This window comes from Pygocentrus nattereri, chromosome 13, assembly GCF_015220715.1.
Source record: "Pygocentrus nattereri isolate fPygNat1 chromosome 13, fPygNat1.pri, whole genome shotgun sequence".
Classification (NCBI taxonomy): domain Eukaryota; kingdom Metazoa; phylum Chordata; class Actinopteri; order Characiformes; family Serrasalmidae; genus Pygocentrus; species Pygocentrus nattereri.
This window is the reverse complement of record NC_051223.1, coordinates 7697150-7720699: the sequence shown is the minus strand read 5'-3', so window position 1 is coordinate 7720699 and position 23550 is coordinate 7697150. Positions and strand designations below refer to the sequence as shown.

The following is a 23550-nucleotide window of genomic DNA, read 5'->3' as shown; positions in this document are numbered from 1 at the left end:
CGCTGAAGATGGACAGAGAAAATTGGCAAATGGTCAGTAAAACCACAGGAAGACTGAATGCAACACTTCACAGAGAAAACCCAGGGAAACATATTCTATTCCGCGCTCACCCAAACCAATTTAGCCACTCCGGCACGGACATGAAAGTGTATCAAAGTAGACGGTGGTACAAAGCAGCACCCATACAGAGTATAACCAACCAACGAAGCCCGGAATATTTCTCCGAATACAACTGGAAGTGTCAAACGAAGAGGAGTTTGTAGTTGAGTTGGGGCCTGACGCGCCTCAGGCAGCGCTGCTGGACATGGTCCGGAGTGGCCAGACTCCAGCTTTGATTTAAAGCTTTGCTTGCAATTACTGCCACTCAGGAGCCTCACTCCTCTCCCGAAAAACTGAGGAGAAAACCTGCCAGGCGATAGGCGCTAATCCAGTTAAAATGGAGTGAAATGGGCACTTAGCGCCTTTGCAAAAAATCCGATGGTCAATATCAGGAATGCTAACGAGGCTGTAGAAGCAGAGATGCCACCAATCTGACACCCGAGGTGCGTTTTGGCCGATACTAACAGAAGATGCAGAGGAAAACAAAAACAAATGTAGTAGATCTGGTCATAAATTCCGATTGGCTGAGGCACATTTGAAGTCGTCATATAAATCTACGAAATGCGCACCTACGATCGCCTCATAACAACTGGACTCTATCACTGCGCCACCTCTCAAAAAAACCCTTGTGCTGTTAACGGAATAATCTTTGACTGTAATGCTGCTTGTGGGAACCACCCATTTTCTGTTTAAACTCAGCAGCTGGAACATTGTTTACTTTATTAAAGTACTTACGGTATAATTAACTGTAAAACAACAGTATAAAATTCTAAAATGTTTCAGTCAGAATTCGTGGGCTGATTCCCAAATGACTCTGTACTCCATAAATAGTGTGCTAGATGTGAAAGTTTAGAAATTCTAGCCTCTACAGCCAAACTGCATCATTTATCGTGATTCAATTTGAGTCCCAAATGACTGTTTCTTAGCTATATTTTGCTCTGCTGGGCTGCAGGATCCAGTATTTAAATTCCTTCGTAGTGCACTATGTAGGGAGTAGGGAGCCATTTGAGATTTGGTCATTTAAAAGCGAACGTTTCTGCATTAAACAGTGCTGTGTTGTCATGCTCATTGTTAGGTGACTATATTATACAGCGACGAGCAACCAAACATTCGTCTCCTCTTTCAACAGTTCATAGTTGCTTGGCAACGACACCACACACTAAACAAACTACATACTGGTTCATGTCGATTACTATTGATAATTTTATTATACATTATGTTGCCCAGCATTCTATAAAAGCAATAAGCCACTTTAGACCATGTGTTACTGTGATCTGACCACAGGAAAGTGTGCTCTTAGGTACGAAGCAAAGCGATAAAATCGCAGTATCGCATGGCCACTCGTGGCTTATTGCCCACTACTGGCTTGCTCGGCAGTGGGATCGCAGGAGTTGTGAAGGTGCGCAGGGGCTCTTGGGCAGCGCCATGTTCATGGCAGGTGGGACTTTACTGTAAATGTTGTTGTTGTTAGCTTAACACATGTGCATGTCGTTTGTGCCACTCTGTGTTGGGCTGTGTGGTTAAGTACTAAGTGTCGACCATGAATGGACAATGCATGGCTAGAGCGGCGGTTCTCCCTTGCTGCCTGCTCAATAAAAGAGCATTCGCCTTTAGAACACAATGCTTCCCATGTTTTTTTTCTCTGCTGATGCTACGTTATCATTTTATAATTATCAAAACATCTAATGCACGTCGGACCACTGCGAGTACTGATGGATGGGACCTACTCAGAACAGTGTTCAACATACCCATCATAAAAACCAAGCTGTGTACAAATTATGCTGCACGCAACTCAAGCGACTGGTTGCGTGAAAGTTTCATGTGAAGCCAGCCTGAATCTTTCTTTCTGCTTCCATGCCTAATGCAAAGCGCATGACTGAAAGGTGGAAGTTTCCAGAAAAAGTAGTGTGTGCGCTGCTGCCCAGCTTAAAGCTCCTGCATAATTCTCTTTAATCATCCGCCGTTTCGTCCAGGCCTTCACTTCCTCTTCCTCGAACGAAATGTCCATCCCAAGTAATATGGTATATGCAATAGTTGGCACAGCACAAATCTTTAAAAAAGCACATTGCAGATTTACAGTGTAGCTCAAGTATTGTAACAGAACATATTACAGAAACAAATTACGATTATATAATGAAACTACAGTACCTAGTGATTCCCAGCCCTACTGAGGGGAATCGGATGCAAACCCCAGGTGTACCACACACCCCATCACTACAGGTCGCCCCAGAAATGATTAACATGTTTACATCAAAGCGCACCGCACAATAATAGTAGTAATATATTCACTACGAATATATACAGTATAATATAATATATAATAAATTCACAGTGTGTCAGCCACACACACACACACGCACCATATAATCCAGACTTAAAAGGAGGCCAGAGAACAAAACAGGGATTAACACATTCCAATGCACTAATGAACACACACCACAGGGAGGAGGAGAGCTGGACACCGGCCAGTCAGAACAAAGAAACAACTGGACCTTTCTCTCTCTCTCGCACACACACACACACACACATATGCGTGTGCATGTGTGTGTGTATATATATATATATATATATATATATATTAGTACTCACAAAAGTGAGTATACCCCTCACATGGTGGAGGGGGGATTATGGCGTGGGGTTGTTTTTCAGGAGTTGGGCTCGGCCCCTTAGTTCCAGTGAAAGGAACTCTTAATGCTTCAGCACCAAGAGATTTTGGACAGTTTCATGCTCCCAACTTTGTGGGAACAGTTTGGGGACGGCCCCTTCCTGTTCCAACATGACTGCGCACCAGTGGACAAAGCAGGTCCATAAAGACGTGGATGAGCGAGTTTAGTGTGGAAGAACTTGACTGGCCTGCATAGAGTCCTGACCTCAACCTGATAGAATGCCTTTGGGATGAATTAGAGCGGAGACTGTGAGCCAGGCCTTCTCGTCCAACATCAGTGTCTGACCTCACAAATGTGCTTCTGGAAGGAACGGTCAAAAATTCCCATAAATACACTCCTAACCATTGTGGAAAACCTTCCCAGAAGAGTTGAAGCTTTTATAGCTGCAAAAGGTGGGCCAACATCATATTAAACACTATGGATTAAGAATGGGATGTCACTCAAGTTCATATGCATGTGAAGCCAGACGAGAGAATACTTTTGGAAATGTAGTGTGTGTGTGTGTGTGTGTGTGGGTGTGTGTGTGTGTATGTGTGTATATATATATATATATATATATATATATATATATATATATACACATACATACACACATACATATGTACACACACACACACACACACACACACACACACACACACACACACACATATATATATATATATATATATATATATATATATATATATATATATAAATAACACCTGGAAGACCTGACAGACCCCAAAACTGCCCCCATCCCCATCAGATAAACAACACTGAAAGCTTTTATCTTTGTGAGAGGAGAAGATCAAGCTGCTTCATGTCTAAAAACATCCACAGGTGTGTCTGTCCATCCTTCCACTGTGAGAAGACGACGCAGCACTGTGGGTCTGAAAGGATGTGTAGCTGTTCAAGAAGAACCTTGCAGAGAAAGTGTAAGGGGGTAGGGTGTAAAGGGGGTAGGGTGTCCTGATTTGTGTCGAGACAGAGGGGTAGGGTGCAGTGTTAGTGCTACATGGCCCTCCAAACGGAGTGTTATGAGAAAAACCAGCAGGATGGCGCACAAGTGACAAAGAAACCTACAAATGTGAGAATTTTCTCTGTTAAAAATTCATAAAATCATAATTTTATGTGGTTTCAGTGTGTTATGGTCCTTTTAATCATAAGAAGCATTAAAAAATCGTATAGTATGCAGACGTCTCGGTAGCTAGCTAAATTTCCCGTTCCACCTTAAATAGTCCAGCCATACTGACTCATGATGCGCCAGAATGTAACTGCTACTCCATTTAAGGTGGAATGGGAAAATTAGAATGAGAAGCTTTTGAATATCTGACATCAGCTTCATATCACTGAAGAATTAGGGGTGGGTGATAGCTAATTGCCCCCCTCTTTGAAGGCATATGATGCCCTAAATGTAACTAAAGCCCAGCAGTGAGGAGCTGAACTTTACCCTCCTCTGCTGTCACTGCAGACGGGCAGGGTCGCCTACAGAGCAGCACTAGTAGCTGTGAATGAAGTGATGCTCTTTTAATGCCCATTTTGTAGAGGAAGATTTCAACCACTACAACGTATAACTCAGTTCTATGGGGCAAGGAGGCACTTTAAAACAAGGGGTAGGGCTAAAAATAAAAAATGGGACTGGGCCCATGTGTAAGGTTGAGGATGAAAGTGTACTGGCACCAACTCCTGAACAAGAGCATCCCACTCATTGAGAAGCAGATACACTCGAGGAGAACCACTCGGTCTGAAACGACACAAATAAAAAAAGGTTCTTGTGAGCGAGAACAGAAGAGGAGAGGAGGACTGGAAGGACAAACCCCAGCAGGCTTTCAGAGCCTCCGCCTGGTTGCTAAGGGTTTGGCAGCCTGTTGTTTGGTGAGGGAGATGGTGTGTCTGCAGGGACTCGGCTGAAGAGACCAGAACGGAGCAAAACAAGGTAGAAACCAGGTGTCTTAAAAAAGAGGTCTCATCAAGGGTTCTTTAGGAAAGGGAATGGTTCTGTTTAGAACCAAGACTTCTATATACACTCTTATAAAAGAAGGTTCTGCTATGGTTCTTTAGGAAAGGGAATGTTTCTATTTAGAACCACAACTTCTATATACACCCTTACAAAAGATGGTTCTACAATGGTTCTTTAGAAAAGGGAGTGGTTCTATTTGGAACCATGAGTTCTATGTACACTCTTAAAAGTGGTTGTTGAAGGGTTTTTTAGTATAGACAATTTCTTCAAGAGTTATTTATTAAAGACAATGGTTCTGTTTAGAACCATGAGTTCTATAGATTCTCTTCAAAAAGCTGTTTTTTCAAGGGCTCTTTAGTAAAAACAAAAGGTTCTATATAAACCCAGGAACATTCAATGATCCATCTGCATGCTTAAAGGGTTCTTCCATTTTTTTGACGTAAACAATATGGAGTATCTCATCAAGCTGCAAATTGGTCAGAATTTCTGACATCTCAGATTTTTTCCGTGTTGTATTCTTAATCATACCCTGACGCAATAGGGGGCAGTTGTGTGCTGGAGGTTAGGGCCCCGTGACCAGAAGGTCGCCGGTTCGATCCCCTTGGCTGACAGTCCATGACTGAAGTGCCCTTGAGCAAGACACCTAACCCCCAACTGTTCCCCAGGTGCTGTGGATAGGGCTGCCCACTGCTCCGGGCAAGTGTGCTCACTGCCCCCTAGTGTGCATGTATGTGGGTGTTTTACTGCACGGATGGGTTAAATGCAGAGGTCTAATTCCTCTGTGAGCAAAACGCAGTTGGCAAAAATGGTTCTGAATTGTAACTGGAGCTGAAAGATTCATTCTTTTTATATTGAAATTGCAAATTAAGAGAGCGCAATTTTTCTTTATTTTACAGTGATAGCCTTCGTTTTAAGTTGGAAAATAGGACCTAATAACACAGAGCTTGTGAACTGTCAGTTGATAAGTTAGACCAATCAGAGGCAGTCAAACCTCCAAGTGCTGTGACCAATGGTGGACAGTAACTAAGTAAATGTAATTAGTTTCTGTACTTAAGTAGTTTTTTCGTGTATCCGTCCTGAAATTTTTCCACTTTGGGCGACTTTTTACTTTCACTCCACTACATTTTAAAGTCGAATATCTGACTTTTTCCTCCACTACATTTTGTGGAATACAGTAAAGGAAACTCATCTGTGATCCTGAGTTTAAAGCCAGTTTTTATTAAACTTAAACTTGGAACTAAGTTGTAAATAAATCTTAAACTGAAACTTTGCTTGTGTGTATAAAGTGATTTCAGAGCCACTCGGTTCTCCCTGATGGAAACGGTTTACCTTCAGTGTTTTGTGCTTATGATCATTTTAATAGACGTCAGCGTCACTAATTAATGACGTTCTATTAAAAGACTGGTTTACCAAGAGAGACGCTGGAGGATTTTCACCTGAAACAGGACATCAGAGCCAGAATTACTCTTTTAGTACTTTTACTTTAGATACTTAAGTACATTTGAAAAATACTTTAGTACTTTTACTCAAGTGGAGGTCTAAAGGGAGGAACTTTCACTTTTACTGGAGTAATATTTTACCTTCTCTGCTTTAACTCAAGTACATGCTTTGTGTCCTTCGTCCACCACTGGTTGTGACATCACAACCACAATATCCTGGTCTTCTTGGCCAAGAAACAGGCCCAAACCTTGATTTATAGAAAATCATCACAATTTAAATTTCAGTAGCAGAATTAATCAGAAAAATCACAATTAGAGATTTTTCCCTAAATCGTTCAGCCCTAATATCAACACAACATTATTAATGTTACTGCGATGATACGGACTACTCCTGTTTCCCTGGGCAGGTAAAATAGGACGAAATAACTGTAAAATTCTCTTTCCCCCAATTGTCCATTAACAAGAAGCTCAGACGAGTGATTGGACACACTAAAGTGTAGATGTGATTATCTGTAAGTGCATCAAAGGAAGCAGCACTGACGCTCCCAAAGGCAGTAAACAATCCACTCAAATCACGGCGTAGATCAGCCGTGCCTAAGCCCGTAATTAACACAGTGAGGAGCTTAGAGCTCTATTATATCTCCATGGAGACGGCGAGGCCTGGACGTACTGACAGTGGGGGGGTCGGAGGGCAATGTCCCAGCGAGACAGAGTGACATTTACAGGAAAGGACAGAGCAGAGGAGAGTCAAGCAAAAAGGCCCCTGAAACAGAGCCAGTTATAAGTTCGACACCTCCTCGTAGAAGCGCTTGTCTTCAGTTTTAGTGTTTTCCATTTGAAACAACAGAGAAGGTATATAAACCAGGTGATTAACACATTTAGAGATACTCCAGTAAGAAATTCTGTCCTTCTTTAAAAAACCACGCCTACCAGCAACTCCTGACTGGCTCAAACACGTCAGCGAGGACATTAACAGGCTGGTGTCATGGAAAATCAAACTTTTCTTGCTTTTCTGAAATAGAAGAGAGAATTTAAGTATCAACGTTTTAAAGCATTTGGAATCAGTTCTCTTTGGCCTCTTTACCACTGTACAGCCAAATGGTTCCCAGGTATGGTTGCTTTTGCCCTCCGCTGCTCACAAGAGTGGCTCAGCGACGGCTAACAGGCTAAATGCTACAGAACATGTCTGATTCTGGTGGTCATTCCAACACTGGTCACTCAATTTTGTGCTTTCAGAGTCTTTATCCTCTAAAACAGGTGTTATTAGAGCACTGGTTAGCTGAAACCAAGCCTGCACTGGTTTCACACTGCTGTGCGCGGAACCTTGAGCCTAGCATGGTAGGGTTGTAGCACCGCACGTGCTACCCTGGGCTCACGGGGGATGCTGGAGGCAGGGTTCAGGATTCCAGCAGCCATTACTTTAATTTACCCAAATAAATACACAAAACAACCAAAACCAACGCCATGTTAATCTGGCCACTTTTCAGTGGCTTAAGCTAACTAGACCTTTCAGTGCTTTACTCAAGCTTTTTAGCTCTTCCATCTGTTGCCGCTCGTCTCTCTTTGTCTCGCTCTGTTCCCTCTCCACTCACGCTGAGCACCCGAGCCGAGAGGGAACGAGAGCTCGCTGCTTTGCCTCCTCGTCACCACCCCCAGGTGGCAGCTCGGGACTCGTTCCTTGCCTCTCGTGGCCAACATCAGCGTCCATGTCCTCCTCCTACAGAGCAGGTTTGATTTTGGCTTTCTGTCACACCAACACCACTCACTCGACTTGTACTGTGGTGTTTGGATTTGTAGGTCACTTAAGTAATGGAACATGAAAGGGAGTGTGTTATGGTCACGGCAGTGATTTGGTCGCAGGCACAAGCCGAAGGCGAGTTGCTATGTCAGAGCAGTGAACGCTGCTCTCACGCTGCACAGCCGCTGGTACGCTCTCCAGCTCCTTATACTAAATTCCCAAACTGTCGTCACCACTGAGCAGCTTTTCAGTTGGCAGCTGTGACAGAAGAACAGCTAAACAACCTGGAATCAGCCAGAAATCAACCCAATACCAATCTCCAAACGTGTCGTCTGATCTTCAGAGTCGGACCAAATCAGACTGAGCCATAAAACTGACCCAATATCAGGTTCAGCTCAGTTTGGTCAGTTTTTCCAGATCAGTATTAATGTTGTTTTGTTCCAGCCAGTCTGTAAAGCTTCTTACAGCCCATTTAGTTTAGCGATTGGTATTGGGTTCATTTCTGGCTGATTCCAGGTTGGTTTGCTGTTCTTCTGTCACAGCTGCCGACTGAAAAGCTGCTCAGTGGTGGCGACAGTTTGTGAATTTAGCGTTGTCGCATCTTCAGAGTCGGATCAAATCGACTGTCGGTCAAATGTGACCTTAAAAGTGTCCGTTTTCTGTTTGTGGCAAAGAAGTAAAAACGTTCAAAAGATTTAAGCGTCTCCTACAGCTGTTAGAGTCGTTGCTTAGCAACAGCATCTCAGCAGAGTGATAGTGTTTGTGAAAAAACCCTGTGATGTTACGGTGAAATAACAGCATAGTCAGAACACATCTCAACCTATCAGCTTGCATGGCTAACTATTATATAATGGGCTATATGAGCTGGTTAGCACTAGATTATCTCTGTGCCTCTGACACCAGCCACTTGACTTTTCTTCCTCAGATTTGAGTCATTAAACTTGCATCAGTGTAGCTTCTGTTAGTCAGAATAGAACCTGTTCTGTCATAGGAAGAGCTGGTAGCATGCTAGCTAAGCTAATGCTAACCAGCTACACTCTCCTAGTTAGCAGCAACTGTTGCTAGTTTGATGGTTTGACATTTATGGTACGCTGAAAATGATGCATTGCTTTCCTGTTTTTTTGGCGACTGTTTAAGCAAACCAAACTTGTTTGTTTTTCAGGTTAAGATACGGTGGCACATTACCAAAATAAAAGTAGAACCAATCAGTGAATAGCTGCATCACATGGAGCAGCTCTTTGGCCCTGTGCATGGTTAGCGAGCTGTGTCAAGAAAAACGTGCCCCAAAAAGCTCAATTTGTAAGTATTGCCTGTTGAATGGGCTCCGCATGAAAATGGCACTAGAACAGTTACCCTCTGTGCTCAGTATCATTCAGCCCTAAAGTGGAAAGGAAGATGAATACTCTTGAATACTTTTTCAATGAGCTCAGAGTTATCAGATTATTCCTCTTTGGGAAGGGGTCCGAAGCACAATTCATGTTAAAAAATTGTTGCGTGCAATTACACATTTCCACCAGAGAGGTCTCCAAATCCCCAAATCTTACATAGTGCAGCTTTAAGTTTGTTTCCCTGTAAAAAATCAACAAAATATGTAATTAAAACTATTCAAATAACTGTATATGACTGACTGTTGCAGCAAACAAGAGAGTGGCATAACAGTGTCTCTGTATCCATGCAAAGGTTTTTGCCAGTCTGATTGAATGCAGTTCGATTACAGATTAAGACTGAGGTGTTTGTTCTCACTCTACTCAACAATCTGATGAAAATCTCGGTTTACATGCTCACTACAAGTAATCCGATCCAAAATGATGTGCATATGTGGCGTAACACTTAGAGTAAACAGCAGTGCAGCAGTGAGCAATGCTTGTGTTTTTAATGACTTTAAAATGACGTCAGACTCAGGAAAACGCCCTTCATGTGTCCTTATTAAAGAAGGCCGAGAGGAAGATGTCGTGTTCTGAGACACAGAAGCTGGACGTCTGTCCCACCGCCGCCTTTTAAAGATCAGAGCATAAACTTCGTCTCCTCTGCAGACCAGTTTCAGCTCCGCCATGTTGAATGGTATAAACCTCTTACTACGACGCGACGCACACGCAGAAGGGACTTTCTGATAGGGAATGTAATCGGATACAGGCGTTTACACAGATATTATTCTTCTATTTAACGATTATTTATAGGAATACCCACCTCGTTCAATCAGATAGAAATTGTATTGAATTGCCTCAATTGGACTAGACTGTTCTGATCGAAGTGTATACATGGACGTATTCTATTCCGATTGAGCTATTAGTCGGATTATTAATGGATTATTAGGCTGCATGTAAATGTGGCTAGTGAAATGGAAAGAAGGGGGGGGGGGCAAACTCAACCTTAATATATACAGACAGCCAGTCCTTACAATGAACTACTTACTTTTCACTGCTGCTGTCTTACTCAGACACTCATAATGTGCTGCTTCTCCCCCTTCATCCCCCCACTGTCCTTTCTCTTCCTTCTATTTCCCCATCTCTATTTGGAGTATTAACATTCAGAATGGAGAGGCATGTTTCTTGACCTCCACCTTCCGAATTCAAAATAATTTCCATTAAGGAAAGGTCTGATGTATGCTGAGCCAACATTACTTGTCAGCATATTTTAATACATAATCAACAGACATGCTATTGTAACGTACCTCGTAATACCAAGAGATGTAGAGAGTTGTCATTCCAGACTATTATTTACTCGCAATGCAGTAAGCATAACCAATCAGCCAAATCACTCTGCATTAGACATGTGTAACTGAAAAGAGAACAAGTAAGAAGCTCATGACCCTGCGTATGGTCAATAAATCTACAGATGCACAGAGACAAGATGTGACAGCTGATCATCTGAAGTTGAAAAAAGCACACAAAAGTGAGTCAGAGGTTTGGGCAGCCCTGAGAGATCATAGGCATTTCGCTCAATGAGAAAAGGTCAATTTGTTAAAATCATCTTGGTGAACTCGTCAGCCTTTACAGCATGTTCTGATCAAATAGGCCATTGACAGGCTACTGAGAGAAAGCAGCAATTCCCAGTTTTCCCAAAGCACGTCATACTCTATTCTCAACCATAGCGAATTGTCTGCATGGCCTGATTTGATGCTTGGATACAGTTTGAGAGAAGTTTATATGTATTTGTGGAAACAGTCTGGGAGACTTAGGAGATGTGTTTCTAGTGTTTGGTAGCAACATTAGCCTCATAACTCCAGCTCAAAACTTCAGGAGCAAAATTTTGACACCAAACACGTCTTGGCGGATGAGCATCTGTGTAAATGGACAATTCGTAATTCGATTTTTTGGCAAACTATTTTTTCAAAAGCCTGTGCCCTTTTGCATTTCTCATAATATAATAATGATTATAAAATGAATGGGAAATGGGTGGGCTCCACCCAAGCTGTCTCTGACCAACTCTCATTGTACAGTCATGGCCAAAAGTTTTGAGAATGACACAAATATTATATTTTCACATGATCTGCTGCCCTCTGGTTTTTATGTGTGTTTGTCAGATGTTTTTATCACATACAGAAATATAATTGCAATCATATTATGAGTAAAAAAAGCTTTTATTGACAGAATGAGTTAATGCAGCAAGTCAATATTTGCAGTGTTGACCCTTCTTATTCAGGACCTCTGCAATTCTCCCTGGCATGCTCTCAATCAACTTCTGGACCAAATCCTGACTGATAGCAGTCCATTCTTGCACAATCAATGCTTGCATTTTGTCAGAATTTGTTTTTGTTTGTCCACCCGTCTCTTGATGATTGACCACAAGTCCTCAATGGGACTAAGATCTGGGGAGTTTCCAGGCCATGGACCCAAAATCTCTATGTTTTGTTCCCTGAGCCATTTAGTTATCACCTTTGCTTTATGGCAAGGTGCTCCATCATGCTGGAAAAGGCATTGTTGATCACCAAATTGCTCTTGGACGGTTGGGAGAAGTTGCTCTCGGAGGACATTCTGGTTCCATTCTTTATTCATGGCTGTGTTTTTAGGCAAGACTGCGAGAGAGCCGATTCCCTTGGCTGAGAAGCAACCCCACACATGAATGGTTTCAGGATGCTTTACAGTTGGCATGAGACAAGACTGGTGGTAGCGCTCACCTCGTCTTCTCCGAACAAGCTGTTTTCCAGATGTCCCAAACAATCGGAAAGGGGATTCATCAGAGAAAATGACTTTACCCCGGTCCTCAGCAGTCCACTCCCTGTACCTTTTGCAGAATATCAGTCTGTCCCTGATGTTTTTTCTGGAGAGAAGTGGCTTCTTTGCTGCCCTCCTTGAGACCAGGCCTTGCTCCAAGAGTCTCCGCCTCACAGTGCGTGCAGATGCACTCACACCTGCCTGCTGCCATTCCTGAGCAAGCTCTGCACAGCTGGTAGCCCGATCCCGTAGCTGAAACACTTTTTTAGAGACGGTCCTGGCACCAGCCTCCTTTTAAAGTGTCCAGTGGTGTCATTCTTACTTAATCATGACAGATTGATCTTCAGCCCTGTCCTCATCAACACCCACACCTGTGTTAATGGAGCAATCACTGAAACGATGTTAGCTGGTCCTTTTAAGGCAGGGCTGCAATGAAGTTGAAATGTGTTTTGGGGGATAAAGTTCATTTTCTAGGCAAATATTGACTTTGCAATTAATTGCTGTTAAGCTGATCACTCTTTATAACATTCTGGAGTATATGCAAATTGCCATTATAAAAACTGAAGCAGTAGACTTTGTAAAAATTAATATTTGTATCATTCTCAAAACTTTTGGCCATGACTGTACATGGAGGACATGATGATGAAGTTTACTTGACCTGTGAGGTGTCTTGACGCTCATCTTGTCATATTCATGTTTTTCTTTATATGTTATATCTGTCATTTTTGTGTGTGCTCTGTTGAGGACCTCACTCGCCCCCCCCTTAAGAGAGGGAGCGACTGTATAGAACAGTGTTTTCTGGGGGTATCTGATTGCATTAGAATAAGCCTTTCCAGATGTTTTCTTATGGAGATATATGGATGTGTGTGTGTCTCTAATCATCTTATGTATGTGTGGTCATTCACCATATATAAACCAGAGCCACATCGGACACAAGAGGGAATCCCACATTGGCCTTCGGGACTCTCACAGGGCTTTAGCGCTATCTTTTAATTTGAAATAAAGTTGTTCATGTTTAAATCCAGATAGTGTCTACATAGCTTTCGTCTCCACACCTACACAACTAAGAACCTGTGAATACATTATTGAATCAGCTATTTGGACAAATCAATAAAAAATATGAACTGAACTTGTTAAATGTAAGATGTTTGAATGCTGTTGCTGTTGTTCCTATGAGGATTTTGCTGTATTACATCAGGAACTGCTGCACTGTCCTTGGATTAAGGGGTCCTAGTCCAAAAGCTTTGCCCAGGGATGACTTGTCACGCCACCACACATCTTCTACAAGGAGATTCACTCGAAAGAGGCCCTGAATATTCTGGTGTAACTCCTGTTAGGATGAAACAAAGAGTATGCTACATAGCTTGACGTGTGTAATCAATTGCATTACATGTAATGCTGGAAGCGATCTCCATTTTCTGCCAGGCACATGAAGGGGTACAGGGGTCTGCACCCGGAAGTTGCAAAAGGAGTTTAAACGTTGTGACGTCTGTCTGGAGGCTGTCCATGGCTTGTTTCGAAGCTCTGTATACTGAGGAGCACATTGCACATTGTTTGGTGCAGATTGCTTTGTCCTAGCGAGAGTTATTACAGGATATATATACAACACCTTGTAGGGGTAACAGGAACAGCTCTTTCCTGGTTGAGGTCCTACCTCACTGATCGATATCAGTTTGTTAATGTAAAGGGTGAATCATCTGTTCTTGCAAAAGTAATATATGGTGTTCCACAAGGCTCTGTTTTAGGACCTATATTATTCACAATATATATGCTACCTTTAGGAACCATTATCAGTAAACACGGCAAAAATTTCCACTGCTATGCCGATGACACCCAGTTATATATATCAAGCAAACCGGATGATAAAATTAAACTTGGCAAGATTGAGGACTGTGTAAAAGACATAAAAGATTGGATGTCAAGAAATTTTCTGCTACTTAATTCAGATAAAACAGAGGTCCTGCTTCTTGGTTCAAAATTAGCTAGAAACAAACTGTCTAACTTAACACTTAACAATCTCTCAGTTGCATCAAGCTTATCTGTTAAAAACCTTGGTGCCGTGATAGACGCTGATCTGTCCTTCGACACACATATAACTAATATCACTAGAACAGCCTTCCTGCATCTCCGCAATATTGCTAAATTAAGAAATGCATTATCTCTACAGGATGCAGAAAAGCTAGTTCATGCATTTATTACTTCAAGGCTAGATTATTGTAATGCCCTGCTGTCTGGATGTCCCAGCAAAAGCCTTAACAAGCTTCAGCTAGTCCAGAATGCTGCAGCTAGAGTCCTCACAAGAACCAGAAAGTTTGACCATATTAGTCCAGTTTTATCAGCCCTGCACTGGTTACCAGTTAAATTTCACATTGATTATAAAATTCTATTACTGACATATAAAGCTCTAAACGGACTCGCCACTCAGTACCTGAGTGAGCTCCTCTCCCACTATGAACCATCACGCCTACTTAGATCACAAGGTGCTGGCTTACTACTGGTACCTAGAATGAATAAAGTTACATCAGGGGGGAGAGCTTTCTCATACAAAGCCCCCCAGCTCTGGAATAATCTTCCTGTTAATGTTCGGGAATCAGACACAGCCTCAGTCTTTAAGTCTAGGCTAAAAACTTACTTGTACAGTCAAGCATTTGGGGATTAGTCTTCCCTGTCAGGTCTAGACCTGCTGGAGTCTCCACTGCTCTGTTTTACTGTAATCTGTGGTCAGCCACTCTGTACAGAACTGACTGTGTTTTTCTTTGCTTTCTCTGCCGAGCTGATCAGCTGCCCATCCTGTGCGTCTGATGCTGTTGCCTCTTCTGCCTTGATTGGTGGTGCTGCTCACCAGCCTTCTGGACCGGTTTGACCACCACTGAGCTTCTTGCTTTACAGCGCTGTGCAGTCCTCACCCTCAGATCTTACTTTTCCCATTCTGTACTATAATACTTCATACTAATAATGTTTGCTATCCAGTGTCGACCTTAGGATGATGGGTTCCCCTTTTGAGTCTTGGTTCCTCTCAAAGTTTTTCCTTGCCACCGTCGCCGCTGGCTTGCTCATGGGGGCTCGGACCCGGATTTTCTCTTCTTTTCTTTTCTCTTCTCTCTGTAATACTGATTGTTTTGTAAAGCTGCTTTGTGACAACACCTGTTGTAAAAAGCACTATATAAATAAATTTTGCTTGCTTGCTTGATATTTGGGGCCTCTTTCAAGTGAATCTCCCTGACGCATCACATGTAACTTCTCCAAAAATGCTAGCATGGATTTCACTTAAGCACATAACACCATGTCCACCATGCACAGTAAACTTAGGGCTAACCTTTCACACTGTTCCACAGGATCAGTGATAACATGCAACAACTAGTCAGCAACAACTTGATATCAAAGTTACAACAAGGCACGCAACTGCAATAGTTTATAAAACCATAAAACCTCAATCAGCCTTAGTCGCTCCGAGCCCTCTGGAAATCAGTCACCGTTTACTGGCTTTCGGGTATCCATTTGAACCTAAGAATGCTAGTGCTAAGAATGATTACTTGTCACTATATGTCAAAAGTTTGTAGACGCCTGCTCCTCCAGCATGTCTTCTGAAATCAAGTGTATAAAGTTTGCTACAGTAACTATTCTTCTTGGAAGGCTTTACACTAGATGGTGGAACTTGGCTGTAAGGATTTGACTGCATTCAGTCACAAAAGCATTGGTGAGGTTAGGCGCTGATGTTGGACGACCAGTTCTGTATCACTCCAACTCATCCCAACAGTACTGGATGGAGCTCCTTCACTCCAAAGTACACAGTTCCACTGCTCCACAGCCCAGGTTTGGCATTGGGCTTGGTGAGATTAGTCTCATGTGCAGAGCATCCCACTCCACTGACAATGCTTTTCTATGGAGATTATCCAAACTAGGGCTGCAATACAGAAGTGGGTGCACTGAATTCACTCATTAGGACTGTCTGGATGTTTTTAGAACATACTGATGAGGTCATGAAAAATCCTTTCATCTCCTAAATATCTCATTTAATTCCATGTGGAGCCAGCAGACACTGAAAAAGTAATGTTTGCAGAGCTGCTGAAGGCTGGGCCTGACGTATAATGTTGATGTCATAACCACAAGGCAGGTTCCATTCTCTTGTAAACTGAAAACACACAAGGTCTAGTATCACATCTGTGACTGCTGCCTGAACAAGTCACGTCTCGCGTCTTTTCCCACTGAACCGCAACAATGTTAATAACAACAATTAGTCACTCGCTCATGCATGTGCTTTGATTCAATGTGTTGAGAAGGGCTGTCTGTCACTCATATACTCATAAGCGCACAGCCTACACAGGTGCTTAGAGATGTGGGTCCGTACCTACAGTGGAGTAAACACTTGTACCTTATTCATCAGCCTCATTAAACATGCACAAGTTGTACATTCCCTCTGTGTAGCTGGTGACATATTATCGATACATCATCAAGCATGCTGTGGTCAGTCCAATGTCAATGCATGTGTTCACACTGCCGATCCCTTAGTTTTCTCAGACAGGAGTGTGTTAAGGGCTGTGACTCCATCAGTGCATCCTTTCCCTTTTTTGCAGGTCCATCCATTTGAACCACCCTATATGGCCATCATATCATATGGCCAATGATCATTAACAGGTGTATAAAACCAAGCACATGGCCATGATATCTTTGTAGACAATCAGTGGCAGTACAATGGGTCAGAGCCTGATGACTTGAAATGTGCAACTGTCATAAAATGCCACCTTTGCCACAAATCAAATTTGCCCAGCTAGATCTGCCCTGGTCAACTGTAAGTTGTATCACTGTGAAAGGGAAGTAACTATGAGCGACAACGGCCATGCATCAAGTACTGAACTGCATATTGCATCAAAAGTCATCAACCATCTATTATATCACTCACTACAGAGTTTCAAATTGCCTCTGGAAGCAACTTCACGTTAGCTATTTCAATAGATACATTGCGCATAACAGCAAAAGATTCAGAGAATCAGGAGAAATCGAACCACAACTGAATGTCTGTGACCTTCGATACCTCAGACAACAATGCATTAAAAACCAGCATGCATGTATTCTGGTATATCAAGTCTACCTTTCTTGTTTATGGAAATAACAGACATTGTGTTCCCAGGACCAAAGATTAATTAGACCATCTGGATTGATACCAGCATATCGTTCAAAACCCATGTCTCTCATGTGCAAAGATTCGTGCTGCTGTCACGCTCCTGTCCCAGCTTTCTTTGTAATGTGCTTTATTTTGGATGTACAAACATTAACAAAAAGAGAACAGTTCATAAGGTAAAAGATCAAAGATTTTCAGCATCTGCAGCATCAAACATTTAAATATTTAACCAGCATTGTCAAAAGTCTCTAAATCAATAAAGTGACCTAAACAGTCTTCTTATGCATTTAGTACATGCTACATACAGTCAATGAACTCAATATATTTTTATGCTAAAATCTTTGATTTTATAGAGCTGTCAAAGTTTAAAAAGTTATTAACTGTTAATGCAACAGAATATATATGCCATTAACGTTTTTTCCTACGTTGATCCTTTTAACCACCCGTAGCAGTGCAGGCCGAAGCCCAGCTGCAGTGTGCTGTACATTGCTATGATAGAATCCGTGACTATAGCCTTCTTTCTATAGCCTTCTCACCAATTTCTTTGCTTTCAGCACCTTCGGCATGCTTTTTTGTGTTTTTAATAAAACATTCTGTTTTAATGTGTGTACCACTGTACTTTGCTGTGCTAGCTAGTCATGTACTGGCCAGCATTTTTGAGTTCTGTTCAAAATTAGAACAGAGCAGTCAATACAGAAGAGTTTGGTAAAGTTTTGGTAGAGTAAGGATTAGGAATTAGGAATAATTTATTTTAAGGAAATAGACATAAGTAAGTCACAGGGTCATTCAAAGCAAATAGATTTTAGTCTAAAGTCTAAGTCAGTTAAAAGTCCAGAAGGGGTTTTGAACTCTGACTGAATGATCCAGATATGGTTTATATCATATATACACTCACTGGTTGAAACAAGCGGAAAACAAGTGGAAGCGATTGGGAACGACAGCAACTCAGCCACGAAGTGGTTGGCCATGTAAAATAACAGCGGGGTCAGCAGATGCTGAGGCACATAGTGTGCAGATCCAATCGCTACAGACCTCCAAACTTCATGTGGCCTTCAGATCAGCTCAAGAACAGCACAGAGAGCCTCATGGAATGGGTTTCCATGGCCAAGCATCTGCATCCAAGCCTTATACCACCAAGCACAATGCAAAGTGTGGAATGCAGTGGTGTATAGCGCCACCCCTGGACTCCAGAGCAGTGGAGACGTGTTCTCTAGAGTGACCAATTGCGCTTCTCCGTCTGGAAATCCGATGGACGAGTCTGGGTTTGGTGGTTGCCAGGAGAACAGTACATGTCTGACTGCATTGTGCTAAGTGTAAAGTTTGGTGGAGGGGGGATTATGGTGTGGGGTAGTTTTTCAGGAGTTGGGCTCGGCCCCTTAGTTCCAGTGAAAGGAACTCTTAATGCTTCAGCACCAAGAGATTTTGGACAATTTAATGCTCCCAATTTTGTGGGAACAGTTTGGGGACGGCCCCTTCCTGTTGCAACAGGACAAGGTCCATAAAAACATGGATAATTGAGTTTGGTGTGGAAGAACTTGACTGGCCTGCGCAGAGTCCTGACCTTAACCAAATAGAACATATTTGGGATGAATTAGAGCGGAGACTGTGATCCAGGCCTTCTCGTCCAATATCAGCGTCTGACCTCACAAATGTGCTTCTGGAAGAACGGTCAAAAATTCCCATAAACACATTTCTAACCCTTGTGGAAAGCCTTCCCAGAAGAGTTGAAGCTGTTGTAGCTGCAAAGGGTGGGCTGACATCATATTAAACCCTATGGATTAAGAATGGGATGTCACTCAAGTTCATATGCGTGTGAAGCCAGACGAGCAAATACTTTTTGAAATAGAGTGTATTTGGTCTGTGAGATGATCTCACAGAATGCTGCAATATAAAATCACCGCATTTGTTCATTGTAGGATCTGAGCCCACAATTCTGTCCCATCAAAGATGAGTTTCTGTGGGGGTTTGGTTAAATCAGAACATACATGCACATTATTTCAGGCAGGCGTTTTAACAAAGTCACATCAAGGGTTTAATCTACAGTAATATCCTGCAATATATCACAATCTCAGTATTCATTTAAATGCTGACATTTTGTTTATATTGTGCAACCCTAATTTATAGTGCCACTGAAATCGCTCATTAATATGCATAATATTAAGTAACAAGTCATAACTGCAGCAATCAACAAGAAGGATTTAAATTAAGATCAATGTACCCACAATGGGCTGATAAAAAAAAACTTATCAAAAGATATACATGTCCTGCCTCCATTCTCTCTCTCTCTCTCTCTCTCTCTCTCTCTCTCTCTCTCTCTCACCTCCTGGACTCTCCAGGGAGTTGAGGGACCCAGCCTCCTCTAGAGACAGCCTGTTAAAGAGACTCCCAGCCATACTTCAGCTCCACTGCCGTCCGTCTCCCGCTTTGCCTCTCGCTCGCTCTCTTCCTCACGCTCCTTCCATTCCCTCCCTTTTTTCCACCTCCTTGACGTCAGCGCTAGCTAGCAGACGGCCCCTCCCCTCCCAGCCTCTCTATTCTCCCTCGTTGTCTCCATCTCCTCAAGGCATAAAGGCAGTAAATGCTGTTTGATGATACATGACATAACGGTAAATATATGACAGAATAGGCTATACATGATCGCAGGTACTATATAATGGTCTAGACTAGAGACACTATATGATGGTAGGTACTATATGATGGGTATAGACTATACATACTATATGACGGTACAGGCCAGAGGCACTATATGATGGCAGATACTATATGACAGTATAGGCTAATGGTACTACATGATGGTAGGTACTATATGATGCTATAGGTATATGACAGTGGGTGCTATGGCACTACATGGCACTATATGACAGTAGGCACTACATGAAGGTACAGGCTATAGGTACTATATTGACAATATGCAGTATATGACAGTAGGCACTATATGAAGATATAATCTATAGGTACTGTATAAAAGTATGTGCTATATCACAGCGCTACATGACAGTAGGTACTACATGAAGGTATAGGTTACAGGTGCTATATGATGACAGGTACAATTTGATGGCACTATATGACAGTAGGCATTATATGAAGGTACAGACTACGTGACAGTAGACATGGTGGATGATGGATGAAGAGTGGACAAGACTTTTGGTTCACTTTCACATCCCATCAGTTCTTTCAGCTGGACAACATCAGTTTAGAAGAGACAACGTAACCACACCCTTCTCTCTCTTTTTCTTTCTTTTGCCTGACAACCACCCTGAGGGATCTTGCCATAGCTGTGAGCCAGCACAAGAGAGAGAGAGTGCGAGAGACAGAAAGAGAGAGACGGAGAGAGAGTTGTAGTGTAACGACTCCCCCGAGAAAACAGAGGAAAGGGAGGAGAACTATTCCTCTCCCTGCAGGCCCTGAATCTTTCCAGAGACGAAATAAAAAAATATAAACAAAAAATGAGAGTGATCTTAATCCAAGACAACGAAGATGTGCAAGGTCTCATTATTATCACACTTCTCAGAAGAAAGACAACGGCTGGACGGAGTCGCCAAGCATCATTCGCTCATTCCCCTTTTATTAGCACGCCGCCCTGTTTGCTGACGTTTCTTTGTTGCCAAAAATCTTTGTTCTGACAGTTGGAGTCTGCCTGAAAGATTCAAGTCTTTGAACGAACGCTAGATCCCAAAGCCAAACGAAAGACGACACAGCTTACCCAAACACATCTCAACTCCTGTTAAAAGCTGAGAATATAAAATCATTTTTGAAGCTATACGTGAGCACATCTTGTCGTGTAAAACTGCTCAGAGCTGGGTGAGTCAGTCACTCTCTGAGGAAAGAGATCATGCAGGGAAAAATGCATTTCCAACAGACTGAAAAAGCAAAGTTGAACTCAAAAGGTTGGATCATTTTTTTTTATGTATCATTTTGCCAAGGATGTTTTCTATCTATTTTGGCACCAGTATCATCCTCTACTGGTCGAACATTTCAATTTCAGCATGTAAGCCTTCTAGGACTGCACTAAGGTGTAACACCTAGTTACCAGACAGTAGAGGTACAGGCTCTATTTAGGCTTAGGTTGTCCCATTGTAGAGGAGTTGTCTGATCGTAAATATATATGTACTTTAGTCGTCTCCAATTCCACCCGCTTTTTAGGACTACCCCAAATCACACGATACTAACAATGCCAGGAGGGCAAAGGCAGCACAGGCTTCCGCCAAGACCTGTGAAACCAGCCACCGCTTATTTTCGAACTGCTGTTCATGCAACGTCACAGGACAGCCCAACGCGCTCGGAGGAAAGTGCCAACTGCCAGAACTGTTACATCAGCTAACAGACGCCTGCGCTGGCTAGCATCGCATCAAGTGATGGGGGGAGAAGGGGGGGGGGGGGGTGGTTTGCTGTCTTGGACTCCTAGCAACGGATTGGCTGTAGCATCACCAGGGATCAAACTCATCGTTCAAACTGAACCCCAGGGACTCGAGACATGACCTGGATTCACACCCCAGAGACTCAAGACTTGACCTGGACTTGCACCTCAGAGACTCAAGATGCAACTTACAACCAGAGACTTGAGACTTGACTTGCACCCAAGAATCCCAAGCATTGAGCTGAACCCTAGAGTCTCATGACTTGATTCGCACACCAGAGACTCAAGACTCAAGATTCAAAATGCAATTTGCAATCCAGAGACTTAAGACTCAACTCACACCCCAGAGATTTGAAACTCGACTGGCACCCCAGAGACTCGAGACTTGACCTGCACTCCAGAGACTCTAGACTTCACCTTGACTCAACAAACACCCCAGAGACTCAAGACAGGACTTGGAGTCATGCCCCAGAGACCTCAAACACAACTTTCAGATTCAAGACTCAACTCAGACTCACACCCCAGATTCAAGACTCAACTAAATATGCATGGCATTCTTAGGCAAAATAAGCCCAATAGAAAGTGTGTATTTTTGGATTTAACACTACTATTAACAATCCTCTAATAACTCAGAAGATATGCAGGTTCACTGGTGGTTTTAGATAGCGAATAAAATGGCTATATTTGTGTCACCAGCTTTGCAACCTCTGGTCCTATCATCACTAGTGTAAAGAGTACATTTTTCTACAATTTACCACATCACATCAAACCACTCTGTAATATCGTCATTTACATCTCAGCCTGTCAATTGTGTAGAAATTTAAAACATGTGGGATGTCCCTTTCAGAATTATCAGACCAGAAAACCCAGTCTGATAGCTCTGTTACCCTGTGATAAGCCAGTGGTTTCACTTCTCTCCAGTCTCACTGTGTTCTCCACCTGCTCTTTCTTCTCTCAGTGCTTTGCCGTCCTTCACTTCTAGTGATTCATGTTTTGCGCTCCCTCTCATACTCTCTTCATTTTTTATGCGTGATGAAGTTTTACACGTCTTACAAGGCATTTGACCCCACTTGAGATCAGTAAGATAACACCGCTCTCTCTCACTGAGTGAATGTAAATCACTTTGCGCGTGTTTGCATTTGGGCAGAGCAGTAGTTACAGTGGCTCATCTAAGATGTGTTTCACATCACTTCTCCTTTTGACTTGCAGTGCTCCAATCCTCAGAGAGTCTCAGAGGCAACACCACTAAAATATATCAGCCAGCTGCACAGCTTAGGGCTAGAAAGGTTAGCTCCATCTTGCTGGTGAGACTAGCTCATTTGACAATGTACAGTTAGGCATCATTTGGCCCTTGACCAGTGGTCAGTTTCTGACCACAGAGTCACTCTTGCTTTTTTTTTTGGGTGGTTGACCACTCTCAACCTGACAACAACACTGCTGTATCTGATTTACTCACTCCAACAGCACACAAACTGCCATCGCTGTGGTCCTGTGGATAGAAATTGACCAGTGATGAAGGGGGTAGAGGGATGATAAACTGAGTCTACACCACTGCACCAATGTAGTCGACCAATAAAGGTGGGATGAGCTTATAAAATGGAGAGTGAGTGGAAGTTCAAGGCAGGTCCTTCTAATAAAGTGGCTAGTGAGTGAAAGTACAAGGTAGGTGTTTCTAATAAAGTGGCCAGTAAGAGGAAGTACAAGGTAAGTTTTTCTAATAAAGCGGCCAGTGAGTGAAAGTACAAGGTAAGTTTTTCTAATAAAGCGGCCAGTGAGTGGAAGCACTTAGCAGATTTTTCTATTAAAGTCAACAGCTAAATTCATGGCATTCTAACGATCTCAAGACTCAACCCCAAGGCTTCTGGGATTCATGTTTTGTTGAGAGGATCACAGCAGGCGTCTCTCCGCTTTCACTAAGCGAGTCCCTAACAAACTGGCCGTCCATATGGTCATGTGGCGCTTTGCGTTCCCCTCCCCTCTGACGACGAGGCAGCCTGTGGACTGGGAAGATGAAAAGGATGTATATACACATGAAC

At 42.7% G+C, this 23550-nt stretch overlaps 1 protein-coding gene across 5 annotated transcripts in view; it reads right to left on the bottom strand.

Moving 5' to 3' along the window:
• mpp2b (membrane protein, palmitoylated 2b (MAGUK p55 subfamily member 2)) overlaps window positions 1-23550 on the bottom strand; it is an 82333-nt gene that overhangs the window by 34877 nt on the left and 23906 nt on the right. For 3 of the 5 annotated variants that reach the window (XM_017682071.2, XM_017682072.2, XM_017682073.2), the window contains exons 1-2: window positions 19478-19612; window positions 1-2 (exon numbers count right to left, since the gene is read on the bottom strand). The exon at window positions 1-2 is cut by the window's left edge and continues 99 nt beyond it. In XM_017682071.2, coding sequence (XP_017537560.1) covers window positions 1-2; window positions 19478-19550 — 75 coding nt within the window. In that variant the 5' untranslated portion in view covers window positions 19551-19612. Of the gene's footprint in view, window positions 3-19477; window positions 19613-23550 lie in introns of those variants that run through there. The other 2 variants (XM_017682074.2, XM_037544399.1) reach the window with 1 other exon arrangement.